Raw genomic sequence first — 11,797 nt, forward strand, 5'->3', positions numbered from 1 at the left:
AAAAATCAATCACAGGTTCTTTAATTTTGTTTTGCTTTTCTGTCTGAAACTATCACCCAGATGAGATTTATTTGGGTGAAATCTTTTCATGGTTAAATGATGTACAAAATCTTTACTTTCTGGTATCTTCATTCTTTTCATCATCCTCAATTTCTGTTACTAAGAAAATATAGGTAAACTAACAAAAATTCTGTGTAGAATATAATTAAATAGTATATTGATTTCTGTGTTCATGTAAAATTGGATACTTCTATTTAAAAAAGAAATGATCTATTTGTAGTTTTCTTGTTGTACTTTGAGTTTCCCAAAACCTGTACACATTGAAAATCTTTTATTTTCACAAATGTTATATTTAAATTTTCATGCATTAATTTACTAATTTGGACTTTTTCATTTTGAATAGTGTTAGAGACAATAGAGCATGTGAAAAGCAACTGAAGTATTTTAAGATAAATATAGCTGTGGACATAGGCCATGATAAAGGATATTCTTTTTGCTGTATGTATGATTGTTCATTTTGCACATAGCCATTTTAATAATACTCGATAGTGAAAATTTTAAATGAAATCTAATCATGATTTTAGTAGTCCATAGATTAACTTATCTTAAACCTTTAAAAGTTGATGAATTTAAAACCATCTATATTCAGCTGATGTTAGCTGTGTATAGACATGTATGAGATCTGGACACAATGAACCAGTGTATCTGTGATAGCAGCGTCCATATTTCATACATTTTTATACTACCCTTTACCTGAAGATCTAGGACTTTGGCTTTCATGTAGTGGGCACTTAAATTTTTTTTGAATGAGTTATTACCAGTTTTAAGCTCCATTAATAAAATTTAGACCTCTGGGATAGAACCATAGTGAATCTTTATATTAACTGACTTTCATGCTATCCACCTTATAGATTCTAATTAGTCCTCTATCTCCCTAAATTGGTGCTCATGAAATTAACAGGTTAATTAAACACACCCAATATTTGATCCACAGGGGAAAAAAACATAAAAGAGCTTTGACTGATTTGCCAAGCACTAACACTTAGTGTCCTCATTAGTCTCCAGTATCTCCTCATTTGACAACTTTGTAGCTCTTACCTTAAAACAGTTGGAAAAACTTTGCCCCTTAACATATTATTGTTCCATAAGGAACACTAAATAAATGTACATGTTTGCATATGTACATATATATATGTATATGCATATTAGAGGATAGAAATGTAATAGCACACAAGATTAAAATTTGATTCCCATGTCTTTAGCTGAAGAGATCCCAGACTCATCAATATCTTGGAAATGAGTTTTATATTTCTTTAACTGAAGTGGCACAAGAACGCTCAATTACCATAAATCCAATCTTGCTTGTTGATGATATCACATTTCTTTAAAGTACTTTCTGTTAGGTTTGTTAAGAGTTACTCCATTTTCTTTTGTAGTATCAATCTAATTATAGCTAAGAGAAAGTTAACCAATGTCAATACTCTAGATTGTGTGAGTAGAATGCTCAAGTTTTAATTTATCCTCTCTTACTTAGAAAGCATTTTGAGAGTTCCTTTATCTTCCCCTCTTACCAAATAACTTCTGATGTTCTATCTATTGAAATTCACATTGTAATCAATAATCTCCCTGACTTTAAGGGGTGTTGGACCCATATAGCTTTATGTCTGAGTAATATATGTATGTGCTTGTGGGCTTGTTTTTGCATCCTCCCACAAAGTAGCTGGGAAAGTGAAACACTTCATTAAAAACTCATTTGTCAGGATGCTAGAGGAAAAGGAAAATCCGCCACAGGCTATCTGCCTAATTTCCAGCCAATGCAGGATTACTCCCAACAGGAATCATTTATTGCTTTACTGGCCTAAGTGATGGGGCAGTTAGCATCTCTCTTGGCTGGCTGCTTTGCGGTCTCGTTGCTTTCAGATGTTAGAAAAATCATCTTAATATTCATGCAGAACTTCTGTCTTACTTCATTTCTTCCAGCATTGATCTTGCATTGTCCCCTGAGCAGAGCTTATTTCCTCTTCCCAGTGAAATCCCAAATGAGTTTGTGGCACAAACAGGGTCCTCAGAAAAAGGATTAGGTTTGCTCATATTTCAGTCAGCCCACCAACGCTTTCATGATCTCCAATTGTTTTAAATGTTCCTGCAACCACCCTGCCCCCACACACATGTGCACACACACACATAGAAGCCACCCCACCCCATTCTCTCCCCTTCCTCAGCTGACCACAGTCACTGGTCAGCAACATGCCAGCTTAGGCTGAGAACAGAAAGTGAGATTGCTTCAGTTTATCAATTGCTAGTTGAAAGTCTGACATCAACATCAGCTCTGACTTGATAGCAAAACTTATTTTTTTGAGCTGGGTAGCGACTGTACGTTAACAAGGTTTTAGTTGTTTCTTCACTATTTTGCGAATAAAATAATGGGATTTGTGGAAAGCTTTAGTAAGAGGGGAGTTTGGTATCTAAAGGAGTGTGCCAAGAGCAGGATTTCTTCTTTCTAAAGGAAACCAAAACGGGCACACATCAAGCTCAGCTGTGCAGGCAGAGCTGGCTGTCCCACTTGCTGGCTTCCACACATCATCTCTAACTCTTCGAACACTTAAAAGCAGAGAATTAGTTGTGCCCATGTATGTGTTTGCATAGCACTTCAACTCCCAAATGTTTCTCTACAAATGGTCTACCTCATAGAGAGTCTGCAGTTCACAATCAAGTCAAATAATTACAATTCTACAAATGTACCAATAGCAAAAAGAATTTCCTGGGGTAAAACACCATTAACTAACTTTGGACAATAGGGTCATTTCTAGCTAATATCTGGCTCAGGTGTCTAACACAGGACTTTCACAACAGTTGGACACCTGATTGAGAAAATTTTCCCAATGAGATGCTACTAAAAATGTTCTCTCCATTTCCTGGTGTGTTTGTAAGAAGTATCTAGACTGTGTGTTGAGACAAACCCTCCACTCTGACCCCTTATCATCTATTAATTATCTCACTCCCAGGCACCTGCTGGGCTCCTAACACAGACAATACTCAAGTCTAGCCGTAAGATAAAATGTGCTGTCTGTGCATAATGATGATTCACTGCAAGGCCAAGCGAGACCTCTCAGGGAGCGTCCAGCATTCTTTTCTGAGCCTCAGGAGAGCAGCGTATAAGCTATTGCTACTGCTGTACCTTTAGTGACACTTTAGCAAGGGCATTCGAAAGACAAAAAAGAAAGAAGAGGAAGGCTTCTCAGAGTGGAATTAGATTAAACTTGTATAAAAGAATTTGCTTTGCAGACTGACCTTTCTCACACAAAGAAACTAGCATCTTGTCACAAGTTATAATGGTATTCGTATTCTCAGATGCTTTTTGAAGTCAGCAAAATAAATTTGTTCAACTTTTTGTATTATTTTAAAATATTTTTGTCTATTGTGATTTCACACCATATATTCACTAACATTCTGATGTACTTTCCCATTAAATAGGCCGTCATGGAGATGGAGGTTATTGGCCAGTGGATACTAATTTGATTGACAGAAGCACTCTCAATGGTAGGTATAGAACTACTAGCTTTCATTTAGTTATATTTTCTACATGTTTAATTTTAGAGCATCTGAGACAAATTTCCTGTGGGCGACAAATGGCAAAAATGCCTGGATTAAGGGACTATTTGACATAATAAAAACAATGGTATTAATCTGATGGATTTTCCAACAACAGATGACATCATTGAGCACTGACAAGTTCACAAGTAGTCAGTAAAGTCCTACCATAAAAATTTTTATAAATTTCCCAGACTATCAAATGTCTCTTTTCAAATTCTTATTCCATTTAAAATACTTCAAAATATGGTGTTAGAGAGAGGTAATGTTTAATGTAGTTTTACTGAATTTAAGTTGAAATTGCTGGGATTTTTCTGTCCGGAATGTATGGTTACTCTTCAAAATTGTCTAGCCTTGTATTGCTAATTATCTTTCACATTATCAAGATGAGGTATTAGGATTAGGCAAGATTAGGCACCTTCACATGTAGCAGTGGAGGTAATATCTCGAAATACATGGGAGAAGCAGAGTGGTGTTGAAGCTGTCTTCTGTAAGCTTCTGAAACAGAAACCTTTGGCAGATGGACTAATCTAGAAAAACTCCCAAGGGACTGATACATATATAACTTCCTTGTACACTTGTGCAAAAAAAAAAAAAAAAGTTGTTATTTAGTTTATTTATTTTAGTAAAATGTTACAGCATTTACTCACAATACAATTATAAATATCTGGACCTACTACTATGTTATGTTTAAGATGAAAAATTGATCATACAATTGAAATTTATGTCTCTGCCTTATCAGATGCTTCTCTCTCTCTGCTCCATCCTCACTGTGATCTGATCATCCTTTCAACTAGGTTCTTCACTGTATAAGCAGTGCTGTATTAATACACATGATTATGTCTATCCAAAAATGGCATCATGATATGTGTCCGGTTGCAGCTTCCCTTCCTCTGAACTTAGTTTCTTTAAATACTTACCCATGTAGTTTACAAATAATTTTTCCATGATTTTGTTGTTGAAAGTATTCTGTATTATGAAAACAATATTAATGTCTTTGTATAAACATTTTAGTAGGTTTTCATGAGAAACTTGATTACTGAATATGTAAATATCCATTTGGGTGATCTTCTGTTAAGAAATTTATGTGGAACATCAAAATTGCAATCTAAAACCTGCTTGTTCGGCATGAGTGAAGAGTAAGAGAGTAAGCTAACTTCCTATCATAGGCTGGGAGAATGTCATGCTTGCATCTCCCCAAAGAGGATATGTGCATCCTTGGAGAAGATCTGATGCTCCAGTAAAAGGCTCAGTGTCTCTGCTCCTCACAAACCTATGTTTACTTGTTGAGTCTTTCCTATTTGTAAATGAACCCCCTCCTCCTATTAATAGGTTTTACTTAATCAGACAAATACAAATGCTAACATTTAGGCTTCCGAAAGTAGGTTATAATCAAGCCTCTCCGAGGTCGTATCCAGGATGTTTTCTCAGATTGCTACAAACCTCTGCACCTCCTAGTATCTCTTACACAGGTCCTCTCTCTTCAGTGAGCAGTATTTCTGTCTCTTGCATAGATTTGAATGTTAAAAACCCATTCTGACTAGTTCCTAGCTCTGATCGTTTGGAGACTCCAATATACTCAACAAAGCTGGGGAGATCTCAAGAAGGTGAATAGAGAGGGAAGTGTTAGGACTAAAAATATCCCAAGGAAATGCTTCATGATAGTTTCAGATAATGACATTTGCCACCCTCAAACTTTGCAAGTTTCATTAACTGTTCTCTTGTTTTCTATTTTATCTTAAGTCTCAAAAATATGCCAAGCATCCTTTAAGCATTCAAGCAATTAGGAAATGCTGTTGAACCTACTTTGCAAGCAGGATACTAGCTAAGAGCTGCCCTCTCAGATTGAAAAACAGACCAGGAGCAGGAGCAACAATGAAGGGGAATTGCCCAGGTGGACAGGCAGGATCTACATGCCAGGAGGTTGAGAGGCAGTGGGAAAAATCCAGGGGTGTAGGGAATGCTAGATAGAGTTGACGTTGACATTGTTTGGGGAATCTTAACTGTAGTGCTTTGTACCCTGAGAAAGGTTCTAAGCTGAGCCATGTGAGGAGCTGACACTGTGCCCTTAGAATTACCCTGAAAAGCTGAGAGTGAAATGTTACTTCCATAGGAAGTTTCAAATTGGAATTTTTATTCCCAGTTAAAGGCATGCTTTTATACACTGGTACAGGTTAGTGCTTTTTGAAGAAACAGAGTGACGGGAGATTATAGAGGGAATTGAAACTACCTCTTTTAGTTTCACCCACTATTTAAAATTATTTTTAATTATTTTATATATTTTACATCATTCTTCATTTTTATGCAATGTATGCTGTATCCCCTCGGGTGTAATCCCTATGAATTCCCGCCACCACTTCACCTGTGCACCATCACCAAAGTCCCTTGCAGGTGCTAAACGTGGAGCAGGTGTATGTATGCCCTTAAAGTGGGTCTCCAAAAGAACTCCACCGTATATACAAATGTATAAATGTCAGGTTTCACAACTAGAAATATGAGAGGCCCAGTAAAATTTAATAATTTCTAATTGCCTGTGATTATGAGGTTATGAAAGGATTTGCAGCACAACATATAGATGGTTCTCATTATTCCTAGGAATAGGACACTAGGAATGATCCAAACATAACAGGCCTCCTATATTTTTGTTAACTAAGTCTGGCAGTGCTGAATTTTGTTAGCTAAGTCCTAAAAGCTTGATATTGACAGCTTAGACTTATCTTTCAAAAATAAAATGAGTCTCCCAGGGAAAAGAAAACTCAACCAAAATATTACATCAATGGACAGTTCTCTGGGAACTTTTCTTCTCAGAGGAGTCAGACCTCAGGTGAAGAGAATGACAGTAATTGAGAGAAATACTTCATTCTTTTTGCCATTTAATTTAGATTCCTATTGAGAAATATAATTGCTGTTAAATTTAATTTGTTATGTGTTTATCTCACAGGGGAAAGTCAAGAAAATAACAGAGAAATGGCATCCAGTGCCTTCAAATCCATTTAGTTGGATTATTGATGCTATCCCTCCTCAGTTTTCTGCATTGTTTAATGATGTTTCAGGTATTTCTTACTAAGTGAATGGGAGGAACAAAGCATCAGAAATATTTCTAGAATGCCTACTGGCATAAAATTTTTTACAGGCTACTTGACTAAGTACCGTGAATTGATAAACTCAGAGATGGATAAGGAGGGCAAATTTAATCTGCTTCCTATCCTATTTTGCTAGCAGATAGATAATGATAAATATGTAATTTGTCTTTCACTTGAGATATCACAAGCAAATCAGCAGAAACATTGGAAAACCTTAGCTACTTAATTAAAAGTTTGCTAACACCCTGTACCTGAAGAAGGGGGGTGTGTTTTCCAATTAAATACACATGAAAACCACTGATTGATGAAATATTACTCCATCCCACCTTTATAAATGGGGCTGCATCAATAAAAACATTTTAAAATCTGTGTTTTGAACCTCATATACAATGAAATTTCATACATGTCCTTTTAAAGGGACAGAATTATAGAGATTTCCTATCTTCCCCTCAGCTTGCTGTTTTCATCCTTCACAGCATCATAATAGAAAAATGGCTTATTGTCAGGATATTCAAGCCACTTGCAAATAAATTTAGACCTCTCTAATCATTTACTTTCTCTTACAGCATGCCAGTCTTCTAAAAATGTGTTCTTGGAATCCTAACAAAGAAAAACAAAGCTATGGTTCATGTTTACTTTAATAGTTGGAAATCCTTAATTAAATTGAAGAAACTAAAGAGACTTGCTAAGTTAATTTCTGATGGCTGGTAGATCAAAGCTAATATAGAAGGATGTGGAAGTATTTTACATTTATCATGCATCTACTTTTGGATTATGATCCACCTTATCAAAGGTGGAAAATCTTCAACTCTAAAAAAGTGTAATTTTGTATTTTATGTTTATATGACTGATGAAACAACATGAAATTTGCTTCAGTTAAGTTCTGCTCTTCTCACAGGGGAAGATAAATTATCAGTATACTTTATAGGTAGTTGTTCTTGTAATTTGCAAAATTTGGTTATAATATCTCCAACCCCACAAAGATGTTATTTAATTGATCTAGATCTTTGAAAACTATACTTGGACAAAGCATTGTCAGAAAATCAAAATTATTAACTTTTTGAATATCCAGAATCATTAATTATTCTTTAAAGCATACCTTGTAGTCTGTGTTTAGGAGAAAAGGCAATGACTACCCTTATAGTTTTGAAAAAACTCAGACATTTTAACTAAGCTAAATAAATCATGCATAAACAAGCTTTGTCCATATTTGCATGAAATGATCATTCTGAGACTTGGCGAACTATTAAGACACTCAGAAGTGTCACTAAATATCAAAAGAAAGGTCCCAGGTTGGAGTGACCCGGGGTCCCCAGTCCTAGAGTCTCCCAGAGGCTCTGCCCACCTACTATCTGAACAACTCAAATGTTTGTAGATTCGACTCATCCCAACCTCTAGGTCGAGAACTGACTTTGTCAGGGATTTGTCCTGCCTGTCCTTAGTTGAGTCAGTTACACTGCAGATCTCAGTTTTTCACCAGAAATTAAGTGTTCAGGTAGCTCAGGGTTTTGAAACCTCAGATGCTTTTACCATCTGGGGTGAGATCATTTCCTGTCTCAAACACTGTAGGGTGTTTAGCAGCATCTCCGGCATGTGCCCTCCTCCATATCAGATCAACCCAGAATGTCTTCAGCCATGACCAGATTTCCTCCTGGGGGCAAAATTACCCCCAGTAGAAAACCAGTGATCTAAATTAACATCCCATAAAAGGTTGGTCTGGGATACACCAGTGTCGGGAGAAACGCTGAGGAAAAAAATGGTTTGTCAAATGACCTTTGAGCAAGTCCTCAACCACTCATTTCTTTCTCCAAGTCCTCCCTCCCCTGAACTCAAGAAATCTCAGTTTATATAGTTTCTCTGCTCCTTCTATTCTCTTGATCTCTTCTACTCCCAGGCTTCAGATTCCCACTAGACCAACTCCCAAATTTGTATCTCTGACACCAACCTTCTAGCTGTCTCTCTATATTTTTCATAAGATCGCAAGCCTGAAAATTCAAAACTGAACTTTTGCTCTCTCTCACTGAGCCAGCCCTTTCATTCTCTGCCTCATCACAGATGTGAGGGTTACGGTTTCAGTCTGCACCTCACTTTCCCTTTTGCCCTCCCCTGTGAGCAATCCACTTGGTGCTCCCACTCTAAAGCTTCACTGTGCCACTGTTCACTTTGCTTGATGGCGATATCCACCATCTCAGTTCAGGCTATAATCATCTCTCACCAGGAGAACTTCACTCCCTTCTTAGCTGGTCTCTTCACTTCTGCCACCAATTTCTCCCCACATAGCAGGAAGATAAATCGTCTTAAAACAAGTCAGATCTGTGTATAGATGAAAACCCTTCGATGATGTGAGATTGTACATAGGGTAACTAGATGTGGTCCAGGTCCTGCTTCTCTTTCCATCCACACTTCATGCATTTGTCCTTGGGTTCCAGCATTCCAGACTGAAGGCCTGTTCTCAGTTCCATTTATAAAGGAGGAGTAACTGACTTCTAGCAATGATGTTTCATGAGTATAAATCTAAATAGCGCTTCTATAACAAGACTTTACACAACCTCACTCCTCCTCCTTTTGTATTAGATTACCTACTTCTTGAATTCTTTAATTTTTAAGTACCCATTAGAACTATAATTTTCTATTATATGCTTCATGAATTGTTTATTGTAAGCCTTTTCCAGTAAATTATAAGCTCTATGAGGTCAACCATCATGCCTCGAGTTGGGGAAGTTGGGGAAGACAGTCATAATTTAGTTTTGAAATTGTTCTCTAACCCCATGATATAGTAGAAGACAATGACATAAAAAATTTTATAAAAGGATATGAATGTGACCCTATAAATACATCCACGTGGTTTTAGCCTAGCTGCTGTTTGCACTCCATAGAAAAGTAGCTTTCACCTCAGAAGGAGGCTTTCAAGCTGCCTTTTAACAGAAAGGCAGAGACCCCAGGTAACATTTCTGTTCGTGTTACCATGCCAGGGACTTTCAATGTATAGAATTTAATATATAACAATTTGTTTTCCCTTTCTTTGCCTATAGTTGCTGGTCTATAGTATATTACAATGTTATGTATTTCTTAGCTCATATGATTTCTCCTTTGCCTTCTTGAATCTTGTGTGGCTTTTCCCACTACCATTCCTGCTTCATTGATATTGACACTTAACATTGTGTAAGTTCAAAGTGTATACAATGTGCTGATTTAATACATTTACATAATTGCTAATATCTCCATCATTTCACATAATTTCACTTACTATCTTAGCAATTTTCAAGTGTAGTTAATACAGTATTATTAACTCTGATCACGGCTGTACATAGTATTCACAGAACTTAGTCATCTTATGAAGGAAATGTGCACCCTTTGATCAGCATCTCCCCATGTCACCAAGCATTACCCCTTGTTATTCTAGGCTCACCTTCCATGAGTTTGACTCTTCTGGGCACCACATGTAAATGCTGTCACATATGGCATTTGTCTTTCTCTGACTTATTTAGCATAATGCCCTCAAGATCCAGCCATGTTTTCATCATTTCTCCAGCAAATGATGGAATCTTAAATCCACAGTGATGGAAAATTGAATACATTCTCTACCATCCCTTCCCTACTGTCCTGGCAGTTCACAGTTCACATTGGCATGTTCAAATTTATTAGATTGGAGGAAAGAAATATGTATTCCAACTTAATTGACCAAAGAACTTTTCCCTCCATAATGCTGATTAATATTTCATTTTAGGGAACATTGGTCTAGATTATGTGTGAAATCTCTTCCAACTGATTGACTTGATAGCACCTTATTTCAGGGGGAAAGGCTCTGAACTATTTGTGCCATATGAATTCCTGTTCAAAGTCAAAGACCTACAAAGTTAGTAAGACATATGTTGAGCTCAAACTAGTCTAATAACAAAAATGTTATCAGGGAAGACTGCAATTGTAGGAGATATTCATCCCCAACTAGAAATTTTTCATTGAATCTGTTTCCACCCTAGACCTGATCCTGTGGGTGTCAGGTTCACCTTATTTACCTGCCTGTTATTATTGTTCAGCTGTTAAACACAGCCAGCTTGGCAACAGGGCCAGGGCCTCAATATTGAATCCTTCTGGAGTCAATATCTGGCTTTGTTTACTATATGATAATTAAGCATTCAGAGTATGAGTCTATCAGTGAGCTTACTATGAAATTTTTGAGAGCAATGGTGATAAGGACATTAACTACTTTTGAAAGCTTACTAAATATTATAAAAATTAAATATTATTTCACTGGACCAGTTTCCCAATCAATATTTATACTATTAAATTTAGTAGAGAAAAAAACATGGAATCGTTAATGGTGATAAACAATCATGAAAATAAAAAATGGATCAAATGCTTATATGATTTGAAATAAATTTTTCCCTTCTCATTAATTATAATGAAACATCTAGGTGTCTTAATTACTCAAACATCAGCTATGTATATTATTATGCAAAAAACTAGCAACAAATATGTTAGGATACTATGCTTTTATTTGGAAAAATCATATAAAATAGAATACACTGAACAAATCATAGTGTCTGTTCAGCACCAGTTCTATGCCAGGGCCTGTGCTAATTGTGTTGTACCCATTATCTCATGAAATAATATCAGTATCGGGGGATATTCGTATCTTTGATTGATACCATGCATCTTCCCCTCTGAGACCTGAAAAGTTACTAAATGTCATTTGCCCCTCTGGAGTCAGTTTATCTTCCAGAATCCTTAACTGTATTAAAACAGTTTTCTGAGCTCTAAAATTTTCCCTAGTTCGAATGTCTTTTGATGTATGAGTACATCGGTGATCATCATCATTCACAAATTCTGTTTTCGCATATTCACCAGCTTACTAAAAATGCATTTGCAACTTGCCAATCAATGTCTGTGATGTTTCCAGGGTCAGTAATGCTCATGTACGAGCAGCCAAAAGTCTGTGTAGCCCAAAGCGTATGGACTCAGCTGAGCCAGAACAAGTGATGTCTCAGGCCTCGTGATGTACACACACGTCCTGTCTGCAGTATATTTAGTTTCTGCTTTTTCGTATGTTCGGTGGCTTCACTGCTTGAAGAGGCTCTAGATAGAGTGCTGAAGAGCTGGCTAGTGTTCCTAAGCACAAAAGC

The 11,797-nt window shown here is 36.6% G+C and overlaps 1 protein-coding gene across 1 annotated transcript in view; it reads left to right on the forward strand.

Moving 5' to 3' along the window:
* The window catches only part of DCC (DCC netrin 1 receptor), a 977,719-nt gene that overhangs the window by 897,349 nt on the left and 68,573 nt on the right, over positions 1-11,797 (forward strand). Inside the window, exon 22 of the mRNA XM_004683911.1 lies at positions 3,475-3,540. Within this exon, the coding sequence (XP_004683968.1) occupies positions 3,475-3,540 (66 nt within the window). The remainder of the gene's footprint in view (positions 1-3,474; positions 3,541-11,797) is intronic.

This window comes from Condylura cristata, unplaced genomic scaffold, assembly GCF_000260355.1.
Source record: "Condylura cristata isolate star-nosed mole 26May11 unplaced genomic scaffold, ConCri1.0 scaffold00016, whole genome shotgun sequence".
Taxonomy (NCBI): Eukaryota; Metazoa; Chordata; class Mammalia; order Eulipotyphla; family Talpidae; genus Condylura; species Condylura cristata.